The sequence below is a fragment of the Sparus aurata genome, chromosome 22 (assembly GCF_900880675.1).
Source record: "Sparus aurata chromosome 22, fSpaAur1.1, whole genome shotgun sequence".
NCBI lineage: Eukaryota > Metazoa > Chordata > Actinopteri > Spariformes > Sparidae > Sparus > Sparus aurata.
Window position 1 is genome coordinate 20,718,887 of NC_044208.1, and position 14,837 is coordinate 20,733,723.

General features: G+C 41.1%; 1 protein-coding gene across 2 annotated transcripts; it reads left to right on the forward strand.

Moving 5' to 3' along the window:
* The first annotated feature begins 3,041 nt into the window (after positions 1-3,041).
* On the forward strand, positions 3,042-6,366 carry LOC115574444 (proto-oncogene c-Fos-like). 2 transcript variants are annotated; one of them, XM_030405976.1, is made up of 4 exons: positions 3,042-3,339; positions 3,894-4,115; positions 4,776-4,883; positions 5,051-6,366. In XM_030405976.1, exons 1-4 carry the CDS (start codon positions 3,211-3,213, stop codon positions 5,750-5,752), a joined length of 1,161 nt encoding a protein of 386 aa, XP_030261836.1. In that variant the 5' UTR covers positions 3,042-3,210; the 3' UTR covers positions 5,753-6,366. The 2 variants fall into 2 exon arrangements, with proteins under 2 accessions (XP_030261836.1, XP_030261835.1); XM_030405975.1 differs by having other exon boundaries at positions 3,182-3,339; positions 3,891-4,115.
* Positions 6,367-14,837: the final 8,471 nt, after the last annotated feature.

Here is a 14,837-nt window from a genome sequence, read left to right on the forward strand (position 1 = left end):
GTTTGCTCTCCTCATGGGCGTCAAGCTTGATAATACAGGTCTTCCCCTGCGTCTGCAGAGGGAATCCTTTGCGATTTACATAAGGAGCTATAAATCACTCAACCACAGGTTTGACATTGAGCCAACAGTCAGAATTTCAAATATATGAGGATTACTATATTACTTTACAACACATTTCCTCCACATGAGCACCCTATTTAAGACTATCTAACACCCATGTCCTGTAAATTTGCCCATAATGTAGAAGTAGGCTTACAGAATAGGTAAAAAAAAAGACCCCAACCCAAATACACTACTATAATCATTGGTAGATTTTTTGTTGATTTACTACTTCTAAAAAATATATAAAAAAGGAAGAGCATGAGGCAAAAACCCGGATTATAATAGTAATTCTTACATTCAAAATAATTGTTAGGATTTCCTATTTTTCTTTGCATTCCTAGGGGTCCTCTAGGAAATGCCCCTCTTCATGGCCTGTCTTCAAACAATGCTCAGGGTTCAGACTGGGCTGTTGTTAAAAAAGAATACATTTTATAGCGTTGGGATTCCATGAAAACAATGTATAAAGAGATAATAATAGCGCTACTGTGTGAAAGTGCAGCAATTCAGGCTAAAGGAGTTGTGTTTTGCTTCCCGCGCTTGTGTTTTGTTGAACATTCCTGGTCGGCATGGCAACACTCCACCCCTTCGCGTCAGTGACGTCCTCGTTTTGCATAGCAACAACGATCGTTTGTGCTGTGACGACGGCTCACTCCGCGAAGAAAAACACAGCCGGCTCTTCCTCGTCGGTCTGTTGAGAGGCAGCACGGTTTGTTTGTTTTTCATGCGAGCCGGAATATCTGGTTCCAGGAAACGGTGTCGGAGTGTGAGCTCTGTCTGTGTCGCGGCTTTCAGACAGTGGTGTCTTGCGGAGCAGCGGAATGAAACGGGACACCAAACAACCCGTTTATCTTGGGGATTGTTTGAGTGGCCGATTTGTTTGACTGGTTGGCAAGAACCGCTTCCAGTTCAAAGAGTGCTGACATGGACTTTTTTTGTTCCGAACAAGGTTTTGCACTTCTTTAGTGATAAGAGTAGGCAAGATGTGATCATAGAAATTATGTTATTTATATCGTGAGTTGCCCTCTCATAATAATATAGTTGGTGACCATAATAATAGCCTTGTGCACAAGTTATAAAACATAAATAAATGAGTTTGCAACCACACAAAGGAGATGATGATTAAACGATGAATGACATCACCCTCAAACAACCTTAACTTTCAGAAAAAGTATTTTTTGCAACATACTAATGTAATAGCCTAATAGTTTATTATATTTTATAAAGAATCTCTGGACACGTCATTTAATTATAAGTCTCATCACGTAACAACAGTGGTGTCAGTCACATGAACTAAGTAAACTTAAATGATCTATTCACCTAATTTACATGAACTCTGACAGCTGATGTCACGGAGTCTAAAAATAAACTTCTACACACGCACATTCACGCTCCACCTGCTCTGATGAAAACAAGCCTTTGAGCTGTAGTGAGGGGTGTCTATAGTTATGTCCGACCTTTGAACCCGTCTGGTCTTGAGCCGCCGCCGGCTGAATAGGCTCAAGCCGACCACCTAATGATGTGCCGGTAAATAAGCCCGGAGGGGGGCTGGCACTGCCGGGAAGCAGCCGGGAGCGCAGCCCCATCAGAGAAGGGGAGAGCCCCCCCTCTCTACCCATCTATCGCTCTCACTTGAGGGGTGAGGCCATGGGAAACCTAAATATAGCCTATACAATCCCTTTTCATACAGGAGCTTGATGAGCGGGAATGACGCTTACATAATTGCTGCCAATAAACTGCATCAGCAGAGCTGATTAGTAGCCTATGTGTGAAAGTGGGAGAACAAAAGCAGGAAATCAGCCACCAAATCGATACATTTCTCCTGGAAAAGAAGATGATTAACATGTTTTAGTGTCTGCAGTAACTCATCAGTGTGGTGTTAGGATTTGTGATGCACTCACAGGGTCTAAATCTGCGCACAGAAAAAGCTGTCTGCAGTCTATTCTTGTGGTTCAAGTGCAGGGGTCTACCCTCCTCTGCGTGTCCTAAAAGCAGCCCAGCGCCTCTGCGGTCAGTCAAGTCGCAGCTAATGACGCTGTTATCGGGTAGCCCACAATTCATGACGGCCGAGCCTTTTAGCGCATGTTTCACTTTTTGTTTTGTGTCTCTGAGTGAGTGGGCCACACACACACACACACACACACACACACACACACACACACACACACACACACACACAGACACGCGCGTCCGTCTGCGCGCTCTCCGTGCGCCACACAGGCGCGCCCCCTGCTCGCCGGAAGCACCATATATGGCTCGACCGGTCCACTCCGCGATTGGCTGCTTTACTCCAGCGACAATTTCTGTTGCTGGAGCTCTATTCATATGTAGAGACAGGTGAAAGGCACTGTGAAGTATGGTCGACACTTGATTTAGCAGCTCATAAATAATGAGGCGGTGTGCTGGAAGCCGCGTGCGTTAATGAAATGCCGGGTTTCACAATATTGGTGATAAATAAATGGATTGTGATTTGGGGCAGTTTGTTGCCGCTCCATCAGCATTGTTCTGATCTGAACGATTCTGAGGGGACACACAGTGAAACATCACACAATGATTATTGATATTCTTCATCACCTTCATTCTTTCTACGTCCGTGTTGATTTAAGTGGAATTAAGATCAGTACATATGTGGACATAAAGGGAACATGATGTATATCATGCAGATGCTGCATACGTGAACTGACGTAGTTCATTCATGGCGATGGGCACCTCTTGCAGACGGGGGTCGTCACTTCACACATCCCGGTTATTTTTTATTTTGAGTATGTGAGTGAATAATATAAATGACAATGAAAACGCCTCTCGTGTTTCTGTTCAAACATTTGCAGGATTTCATTGTTAAATTGGAAAACATCTGCTCGCTTTTTTTCCCCTCACTCACCTCTCCCTCTGTCAAATGGTTCGGTCTCACCACACAGATTTCATTCATAAAATTCCAGCTCACTATAAAAGGCGGGCCTCTCCACTATCTGCACAGTTACCATTTATGAACCCGGCAAATGGAATATAGAAAGACGTTAAGGCGTCAGTTTTCTACTTAGACTTAGATAGACTATTCTATCTTTTTTTATTTTGTTTATTTTTTGTATGCAGTAATTGTTAGACGAGAACATGCATCCAGACTCCAGCTCTGAGTTCGACTCATCGTCCAGCTGTAGCACAGCATCGCCTGGCGGGGACACCCCTGGGTGCAGCCAGCATCCTCCTGACTCGCTTTCATCATCAGTGGACGGCGCCAAGGTAGAAGATCATCTAAAGAAAAAAGATTCATATGTAATGACATCTTGCAAGATCATTCATGCATACGGCTAAAACTGGGTTGCAAAAGGCTCTCATGTGGACAGCAGGGACAAAATGTTCACACGTATCCAAGTAGACAGACTGTCCCGGGCTTTACATTGATTCTATACAAACACATAGGCGGTCTATGCAGTCTCAGTGCATGTGAGGGAAGGGTCGTTTCGGGGAAAAAGGTTTGTAATGTACCTCACACAAACATGTCTTGGTCGTGACCTTTCATTCCAGAGTGATGGTGATGATGAACATGCGTGATTAGGATGTGATGACAGGGTATGCAGATGATTTTGATGGATACGTAGACAATATTGATTCAGTCTTTATTTATTTATTTATTTATTTGACATTCCTCATCCCAAATGATTGATGTACCATTTTAGTACACGCAAAGGTTACATTCCTCCCTCATCAGATAAGCCAAATTAATGTTTGACTGCACATGCATAATACGTCTCTGTCATTTTTTTTATTTATTTTTTTCCTTCTTCTTCCAGCAGGATATTGAGACCAGTGTAGCAGACTCCTTTGTTCCGACTGTGACTGCAATTTCAACCTCGCCGGGTCTGAGGTGGATGGTGCAGCCGGTGCAGACAGTCATCACATCTGGCTCTCCGTCGTCCGGACGCGCGAAGAGCAAAACTCACGGCGGGAGCCAGTCGTCTTCCACGGCAGCCGCGAGCAAGGCGAAGCCCTCCAACAGGAAGGGGCTGAAAGACAAGGTATGCAGGAGAGCAAGGTGGGGCGGGGGGGAGGGCAATGAAATGTCACTTTAATTAGGTACGTCAATCAATCAATCAATCATGGAATCATATTGTCTTATCCATTCCCACGACTCTTTCCCACTGATTCATGTTAATAAGAAGATTGAGTTATCGCGATATTTTCAACAGGACGTGAATATAGATTTTTTATTTTTTTTATTTTTTGTTTTTTTACACTGTTTAAGTAAAATTAACATACCGATCTGTGCATATAGCCTAAATGACCGCAGGGACACAGGTGATTGGATTATATCTAATTGGTGCTGCGCGTAATTACTCCTGGAGTAACGGGAGCGCACCGCTGTTTATGAATGGAATGACAAATTGCATTAAAAAAAAGAGAAAAAAAAAAAGTGCGCGTTCACGTGCTCGACCAGACCGTGCCAGTGGTGCAGCATTTTAACGCCTGAACTGAAAAGAGTCTGCACCGCCACCGAGCAGATCAGTATTCCCAGCATACACTGCAAGGAAGATTTTTTTTTTGTTGCCCCCCCCCCCCCCCCCTTTCTGTCTCTCTCTTTTTGGCAAGAGGAATGGTGCTGAAGAGCCAACTGCTGATATGGCAAAAGTTAGCAGGGTGCGCATTTAAAATTGGCTTTTTTTCTGATTGATTTTTAGCCTTCCAAAGAGGAGGAGGAGAGGAGAAGGGTCAGGAGGGAGAGGAACAAGATTGCTGCAGCGAAGTGTCGTAACAGACGGAGGGAGCTGATAGACACACTGCAAGCTGTAAGTATGAGGACAGACAGCACATGCACTGTATGTTCCTGTATGACATGTACAGATAACAGGAGCCCAGCGGGGATGACTTCAGAGCACCACAGTGCAGCAGTGTTTTCATACTCCACTCTCACGCCAAATCTTCTTTTTTCTGATTCTGTCCCTCCTCACCTCAGGAAACCGACCAGCTCGAAGACGAGAAGTCTGCCCTCCAGACGGAGATAAACGACCTGCTGAAGGAAAAGGAAAGACTGGAGCAGGTCTTAGCTTCCCACAAACCATCCTGCAAGCTCGACGACCGCGATGAAAAAGAGGAGGAGGAGGAGGAGAATGATGATGGTGATGATGTTAACACAATGCTGCAGGATCCTCCAGCCTCCCCAGAGCTGCTGTCCATCTTGGAGAACGGAAAGACCCCAGAGAGCGCCACAGAAGCTCCTATATGTCAAGAGATGGACAGTGAACCCTGCATCCCTGCAGCAGCCATCTTGGGGAACTCCAACATCCTCCTGTGTTCGAGTGCAGAGGAGGAGACTCTGGAGGACTTAAAAGGAGACGACCTGGACGACTTGGTGCCCAGCCTTGAGATGACAGTGTCTCCTGAGATGGCTGCATCGGTCCCAGACATAGACCTGAGCAGCCCCTTCTGCCTCTCAGACTGGGAGACCCTGTACAAGTCTGTGGCGAACGACCTTGAATCTCTGAGCACACCAGTCATGTCTTCCAGCCCCACTTGTAGCAACTACCGCACAGTGTTCTCCTTTAATTACTCCGAGATTGATTCCTTGGCCGAGGGCTTGGAGAGCCTCAAAGGCAGCCTCGGTGCGTCTGAGTTAATGAAAGATAGTCTTAACTCTCCGACACTTCTGGCCTTGTGAATGCAAAGAAGATTATGCAATGCAATGATACTGTAATTGTATTCCAACCAGCCAGCAAGCAAGCTATGATCCCTCTCTCAAATAATCTTTTGTAGTGTGAGTTTTGATGTTGTGTAAACCCTAAACATCAAAGGTTGTGTTGACGACATGTTTTTGTGGCTGTGCAAGGGTTGACTTCTTCCATACAGCTGGTGCAATCCTCCGAGATAAGACTTTGTGCTGGTAACAAAAATGCATGCAAATACGAGTCATCCGTAATCAAAGAAGAGGTTGTATCTTGTGTTTCTTAAAAAAAAAAAAAAAAATCCCTAAATGTGATGTGAAGTTAGATCATGCTCAGTAGCCTAATGTGTGTGTAATACTGTTGACAAAGTTGTGTTGTAACAAGTGAAACTAACAGGGTTACTAACGTGTAGTGTGTAGGTGTAACATCTTGCTGTAAGGTGTCCCCTAACTTGACATTTGCTCTCAAGTGTTTCCATGAAAATAAAAGATCTCGTCATGTATTTTATCAAGATGTATTTTATGACATAGTTTATTTTTTTACTTTCGAAAATCAATCAGATGCAAAAAGTTGTATAACGCTGGAAATAAAATAAGACAACCGCAAATGATTTCTTGCCTTTGTCATCATTCAGGTGGGGATATTAATTTGTAGCAGTCACACCAGAGGGTTCATTGCTCCGGAGCTTACGATTAGCTATGGATCGGCCAATGTTATTAGCCGATATTGGCTTATTAGAAATATATCGGCATGTTGTCTTTGTCTTTTACAAAGAACATGATGTACAAAAAGATGCATGGGAAGTTTCAGACTGATGTCATTATGGACATATATGTGTCACAAGTGTTTGATAACAACATTTGTAGGATCATTGCAAAATATCTGAGTTGGTGTATATAATGTGGTTGTGTATACGAATATTGGCCGATATAGCAAATATCAATATTTACAAACTCCACCCAAGTTGTGTGGATTGCAGATGTTCAAATGACATTTTTCTTCAAATAAAGGTCTATACAGCTTCTCAACTGCTCTTTGTCTGCTGAGGAAGATCATGAAATATGTTTGAAAGCTCCAAAACAGTTACATGGACCTTGTAGTCAGAGACTTCCTCAACTGTGTTTTTCAAGGTGGGAACCTCAGCTTTTAAGCCAACGTGCAATAGAGGACGTCAAGTGTCCATGAAGAAAAAGAAATTTGATAATCTACATTTTTCGAGCATCTTTTAAAGAAGATCATGAGATGTGATTAAAAGCTCCAGTACAGCAACATAATGGACATCGTGGTGAGATATAAAAATTTTCCTGACCATTTCTCATCTTCTCACAGAGTCTCTTTATCTGGTTTAATGGGCATCATCTGATGTGACTGAAAGCTCCTGAACAGCTGGACCCCCCAAGAATGAGCATTGACCCCCAGGTTTTAAAGGGGCTCTATGGAATTTGTGTCTTGGGGAAGAAGTCAATTGTTACTTTTATTAGCGGACTCCACTTCTAAGCTAACATTAGCTGCTGTTGCTTGTCTGTTAGTGTAGCAGAGAGAGGCACTTGTTAATGTGAATGAAGTCACATCCTTTGGACTGTTGTGGAAAAACTGACCCCAGTCCTTCCAATTTTTTTTAAATAAATCAACCAAGACACAGCTCACCTCACATTACAATCTGCTCACATATGGTCAATAGTGATTAATACATCAACATTGCTATACATTGTTACATAGGGCCTCTTAAAGCAAAACATGGATGAGAACAGTTAAACAATTACTACTAAACTCAGCTGAAACCTTCAATGCCAAGAGAAAAGTTTAATCTGCAGCTGCTGATAAAGATAAGCCTGTCCTAAGCTTAGGTACCTTTAGCAAACATGCTAAATTGAACCAAAAAAAGAGGGTCACAAAATGACCCTTGAACCTATTTTCAGCTCTCTGTCAGTCTGTAAAGATGTCAGTGTGCCTATTTTTGGACACTGTATTACATAAAGCTGCGCCACCGGGGAGTGAATCGCGTTAAACAGCAGAAAGCAGCAGGTTAATTATTTATTCACAGCCCGTTCTCAGCTCCACTGTTGTCACGGTCAAGGGAATCTGATTCTACAGCAGCACAGAAAAGTACGTGCTGTGCGTGACGTCAACACGCGATCGCCGTGTCGTCACACTTCCCCCATGACCATGTTTGGGTTATTGCAGTTGTTTTGTTTCCATGGCGACGGGTGTCATGTTTCGGGGCCGGGTCGGGATCTGACCGGAAAAAGTCGAAGCAGGAGCGAGCACAAGCGCTGCTGAGCGTAAACAGACGAGACTATCAAATCTATTATTAACGAGCGGGCATCACGTGCACGACGATAATTGGTCTAATAAGTAATTTAACGGTGCCAAGGCCTTTTTCTCGGAAGAAGGACCGGGGATTTAATGACCTACAGGCTGTTTAGTTTCGGTCATCAACGAGCAAATCTTTCACGACAGCGATAACACCGCAGTGGATGCACTTAATGTAACCACGTCAAGCCCGGACGATTATATTCATACATTTGTGCCAAAAAAAAAAAAAAAAAAGAAGAAAAAAAAAGAAGCATTTGTTGAACGTTTTATAACATCTGCGATGTGTCCTCTGTCTCCGTGCAGTGCTTCTTTCCATCACTAGGGGGAGCTAAACCAAACAACACGAGCTTCTCCTTAATATTACTGAGAGTTTGTACCTGGCTATTTTAAAATGATGATGGACAGACCTGTCAGCAGCTCTGATGTCTTCTGACTCACCCTCTGTCCACTTGTTCCATCCAAACTACGTGTGTCCATCAGTGTGATGTTTCTCAACCTGTTCCACAGTTGTAAAAAGTCACGTAGCTGAAGTTCATTACAACAAACCATCAAACCACAGCCTCAGCCCACTGTATGGGGAGATGTTAAGACATTTTTTTTTTTTTTTTAATTTCCAGGTTGGGATTGAGGCCATTACCCCCTTTTCCTCAATAAAAATATCATAACCAGTTACAAGAAATCATTTTCCAAAAGTACAGGTCATGCATTCAAGATTTTACACAACTTAAAAGTTAAATGTTATAGGTATTAGCATCAAAATACTCTTGAGCAAAGGGTAAATAAGTACAAAAAGTAACGCATATCAAAGGAGCCCTATGACGTTTTGGAGAAGAAATTCAAACTCCGAATTTCAATATTGAGGTGATAATACACACTCAATTGTTTTTCTCCATAATTGAATAAACAAGCTGTTCTCAGAGGAAAATAAGGTCCCCGGAATGCAGTTTGAAGCTAGAAAGGTGGCAGAGTCCGCCAAATATAAACAAAGTAAAAAGTTCTCTTCTGATTGCAATTTCTTCCCCCAAAACTATGTAGTGCACTTTTGATTAGAACTATGATCCATTTCTGAATCACATATAATATTATACTTCAATATAATATTCATAGAATATTTCAACTACTTTGTACAGCCTAATCTTTACTAATACGTTACAAGTTGTTGATTATATTTTTGAATTAATTATGTGAATTTAGTAATAAGTAGCAGGTAACTAAAGCTTTAGAATGAATACAGTAAAAATAGTACAATATTTGCCTCTGCGACCAGCCTACCATTGTTCCTAAGTATATTTCTCAAGAAGATTAATCTGGTCCCTTTCCACCGCTGTCTCTCAGTGGTGGAGGAAGCATTTATTCCTCTTACTTTGACCAAAATGATGTAACTTTCATGAAAAGTACAACACTCAAAATGTTGAGGTCATGCGTATTATCAGCAATGTGTGCTATTAAACAGGAATGAAAACTAAAATGACAACATGCAGCAGGATGCCCCCGTCAGCGTTATTTTGTTGTTTAATGAGTTATTTCATCATGTATGATATGTTCTGATGTATAAGCAGCTTTCAAAGGTTGTAGCTGACCAATAGGAAGCTGTTAAACTATGTCACGCTTTCAGAATTTAACTCAAATAAAAGTACAGACAGGACAGTTTGTCACTTTCATATTATTCTTCTTTTCATTGTTACATTGCTGGCTGGAGCTATTTTAGCTCTTTGAATTGTACTTTATTAACAGATCATTTTGGATTTTTTCATGTAAAGCCTTAGCTTGCAAACTAACTGCTAACTATAGTTTTCAAAATAAGGAAGTGAAATAAAAAGTCCATTATTTCACCCTGTTTCAGATATCTGTTATTATTGAGCCAAAGACAGTTATAGATCCAGTGCATTGTTCTGTGAATGGTCATTGATTATTTTATGAACATTGATGGATATATTAGATATCAAATAAAAGTAGATCAAATAAAAATCAACAAAGACACGATACACTAAATGAAGGAGAAATGTAATCACTCTTAATTTAACATAAGGAACATAAGTGATGAGGGCACTTGAGCAACTTTGATTTCTACCTTTATATCCTTTCCAACTTTCAATATTTCACTCTCAAATAAAAAGGAAGTTTAAAGTTTCATTAAAAACTCAAGTAAAGTTGAAGCACCTCAGTACTGTACTAACAGGCCTTACAAAACTCTTCTTACATGCACAATTACTTTTAATTATTTTATGATCAAAGCTCTTCTCAGGGTTGTGTGGGCGTGTTCAGACCGCTTGACTGACGTCTTACTCGCCCTCCCGTTGCACTGGCTGCTCACCTTCACTTTTATCATTTATTCTTTAAAGTTTGGTGACCTCGCATAACCCCTCACCATAACCTCAGAGGTCTAATTAACCACATGGGTGAAAACACATGGGTGTGGGTGTGCCGGCCCTTTAAGTAGAGGGCCAACATTTTAAACTTGTCATGGCAGGTTAAGCTCAGGTGAGACTGATAATATTAACGATGGCTTTGTTGTGTTCAGGCGTCCCAATCAATCATGACAGTGTGACAGCGAGCCAACATGCACAATACCAGGATCCTAAATAGAGCTAGATGGAATTCAGCCATCATCCATTTTCCAATGGTAAGTGGAGCTTGCATTTATTGAGGTGTAAACTGCTTTTGAAATGAGGACATAGCCTTTAAAGGTTAACTTATTTAGTGATATGATGACCGATATCTACCCTTATCACATAATGTAAGCTTGTTAGATGAGTCCATTTGCCTGTGCTTTCGTTTTTTGAAATGGGTTTGTGCAGATTTGCATCCTGGCATTCTGTGTATATCTGTGTATAAGTGTCTGGATGTATCTAATATGAACTGTACAATGTTAAGTATTAACATGACTTATTTATAAAATACAAAACTTGGTGCAGTTTGCTTCCCGCAGTAGTATTTCAAGATGAGCTTACTCCCAGAAGCACCGGCACTCTGCACCATGTCTCACATTGCCTGCTTACGGATCTCTATCTTTCTATGATCTGTTGTGTACTCACTGTTTCCACCCCTTGTTATCTCATCCTCATACACCTCCTGACCACTCCGTTTCCTGCTTACTGTGAATATTCCCAGGGAAGTGCTATATTTACAGGGATAAATCAATGTCATACGGGTTTGGGAAGACTTCGTCACCTGACATGAGTAAGGCCTTGGGCGAGCAATGCTGTTGCAGAACCAAAGATGTACATGAGCTCCGACAACACCACAAGTTTCCAACCGGAGATCTTCAATGATACAATAGGAAAGAAAAACACCTCGTGCTGATTTATTTTGAGATGACTTGCCTTGTTTTAATGACTAATTGACCGTTAAACTAGCCCTGGCGTGTGTAAAACGGCAAAGATTTCATTTGTTTGTGCTTGAATGTGCTTTTTATGGGCTCGGGGTACAACATGATACAGTGGATAAACATCAATCCATGTCTCACTTCACTAATAACACTGGGAGCTTTTACTCAAATGGAAACAGGATCAGTGGGGGTGGAGGGGAGGAGGAGGAGCGCTGCTGGCATGACGGCTGACAGCCTGCGGTTGTGAGAGGGAGATGAAGATGAAGAGGGGGTTTAAATTCAGTGCCGGCACGCAAACTGGTGTTCTGAGTGATTGGTCTGATTTCTGTGAATGGAGACGATGCGAGTCTGCAACAGCATCACAGTTCATTCCATTAAGAAGGGCATGCAACATCTCTGTGTGTTGGCGCCATGCTGTCATGTTCATGTGTATGATTAGAAGGGAGAATGTTTCAGTTGGGACACTATGGAAGCTTTTTTTGCTAGTTAAGACAAAAACAAATGGATGAAAATGTGGCTTTTGTCATACATTAGACTTTTGTATCTCTTAATTTCACATTTTTATTTAATACATTTGACTTTGTCTCATAATGCTGACTTTTCATCTTGTAATTTTGCCTTTTTTTTCTTCGTAATTATGACTTTCTATTTCATAATTTCAACTTTTATCACATTGCGACTTTAATCTTCTAAATATGACTTGTTTTCGACTTTTATCTAATGGGATAAAGTCAAAGTTATTGTTTCTCATAAATACAACATTTTATCTAATTTTGTCCTATTTATAAGAGAAGTCTATAATTATCACTTTCAAAGTTTTGTTTTTTTTTCATCAAGCTTGATTTTCATGTTATTTTTTTTCCATAGTGCTTCCATAGTTTGTATTCATGTAATGTATGAATGCATTACAGTAGTGCAAGCAGAATTTTGGCATTTATTCAGAATCATAGTTTCCGTTCACTCCTAAGCCATTGTTGTCTGAAGAAGGGAACTATCGTTCTTGAGTAATATACCACTTCCAGATTTGACTCTCAAAATGTTACGTACAGTTTTAGATAACTGAATGAACATTCTGCATCTTTATGAATTGCCAGACATGTTTTGACGTGGACTACAACTGTCTGAGATTATTTTGAAAGAGAAAAAGGAAGGAAGGAAGGATATTAAATGGAGCGTTAGTAAAAATAAAGTTTGTCTGCAGTGCGGTGCATGATGAGTCAGGATTATGTCTGGAGGTGTCTGGTTCTCTGGGTATTTCCCAAAGATGTGGAGCTGGATAATATTACAACAAAACATTTCAACTTAATCTACAGATCTGAATCAGGTTGATCCTTTTTAAAGAAAATGAGCAAAATATGACTGACTTGTTTACATGTTGTTCCACCAGGGATGCATGCTGTTTTGGAATCAAATTTTTGTACAAATATGTGTAATTGTCTAAAAACTAATAAATACAGACAAACAGAAGTTGTGTGGACGTCAGGAGTTTTTTAACCTCCTGGCGCCCATACAACCAGAGCTCTGCACATGGAGCTCTGCACAACTCCAAACTGAATCCCCTCTCCATTCATCCAGGGCAGCTGTTGGAAAGTGCACCCAAGATTATTTTTTAATGCGGAGACTCTCTGGAAGGTTGGAACAGACAAGAATAAAGATATGTTTGCACTTCTGTCATGATCATATCCTGACCTGAACCTTGATTTTTCTATAACGGCAGCGTCTCTCCAGCCTTTGTTTATTCTTACATGTTCACAATTTGACTTGAAAGAAAAAAACAGAAATTGAACTTCCTCATGAACAAATTAGCATGCTTTGCATACTGGCTCTGCGTATTCCGACTGGTATAGTGTTTCAGAGTGTCATTATCAAGGCTTATTGTTCTCGGCAGGGACAATGGCCTCTTAAAGGCTTAAAGTGCCAAATGGGCCTGCACCATGTGTGTTTGTGCACTGAGTGACATCTCTGGCTGCCTTCCTGCAGCTCGGCTGAAAGTCTGCACCTGTGAAGGGAAAACCCCTGGAAATGTCTTTAACTAAAGATGTCCAGGACCCTCCTGTTTTATGAAATCTGTCTGCATGCTCGGTTCAGTTCTGCTTTATTAACCCCAAATGAAATTTGTCATCGATGTCAAGAGCGACTGTGACGCACAGTCCCCCCCCTCCACAACCCCCTCCCCGACCTCTACTCAGATGCGAGACATAAATCACAGCAGAACCAAATTAGAATCTAAAAAAAGGAACAGAGTGGGGTATTTTGGTGAGCCTCTAATAACTCAGCTGCTTGTTCTGGGGGGGAACAGTTGAGGTGGCATCGTGTAAAACCCTACTGAGCCTCGGATAATCGTAATGATGGAAGGCTGAGATGTAATTAAAGGTGCACGGGAGAATGGGTTGTTCTTAATTAAGATGATGCTATAACACTTTTATTGCAATTTAAGGATACAGCTTTAATTGTTTTGATATTATACTGCCTCTCATTTGTGATTTGATCTTAAATCTGCAGAATAACATTTTAGCATTATTTTTATTGTTTATAGAAGAGCAAACCTTGTGTTCCTGACAACTTCAGGCATTAAAATGAAAAAGCAAAGGTTGTTTTACTACTTTTAGAACTTCACGTTTTTATAATGTGCATCAATAAATGGGCACATTTGAGTTTTACAAGACCAGTCCACTGTGATGTAGTTACAACTGTCCACACTAGAGGGAAGCAGCAGGAAGAAGCATTTAAAAGTAGCTTTATCCTTTTTTCTGGAACTTTCTGGAACCTCCATCAGGAATAAGACACAGTTTTTAGCACGTGTGTTTTTTATGTGCTATGAATCAAGTCACATTTTTATTAAGGAGAGGAAATAAAATTAGATTTTTGCAGCAGCTAACGTTACACGTGGAAATACCCTGCAAGATTTACTGCTTTACTTAGGCATCAAACTTCCTCTGCCACCTGTAATAATAGAGTTAAGCTCTCTGTGAATTTGTCTGAGAAAAGCAACGCCGGGTGTCTCGTTCAACTGCTCAGACAGGTGTGACAGTCACATTGGGAGTAAATCTCAATGCAACCTTGTGAGTCAGATGACTTTTAGGTGAAGGATGAAAAACTTTGCAATAAAGGCAACGAAAGTGTGTCATTAACTGTTGTCATAAGATTTAATAATCAAAGAAGCAATCTGTCTTTCTACTCTAATGGTAGATGGCCTATCAAACAGGAAGTGATGACTCCCCTCGTCACTGGAAAATGGGACCACAAAGTGCTGTTGCATAAACATGTTTGATTTGGAACTGAACACTGAGTGTTAAATTAGTTTATTTTTGTCACTTGTAGGCTGCGAGTTTTATGTCAGTACTTGAAATAGTCGTTTGATGTCAGGAACTGTCGTGGGCTGTTGACAAGCTCCTTGTAAAACTTCCTTGTAAGAGCTTGAATGGCTAATTGACTTA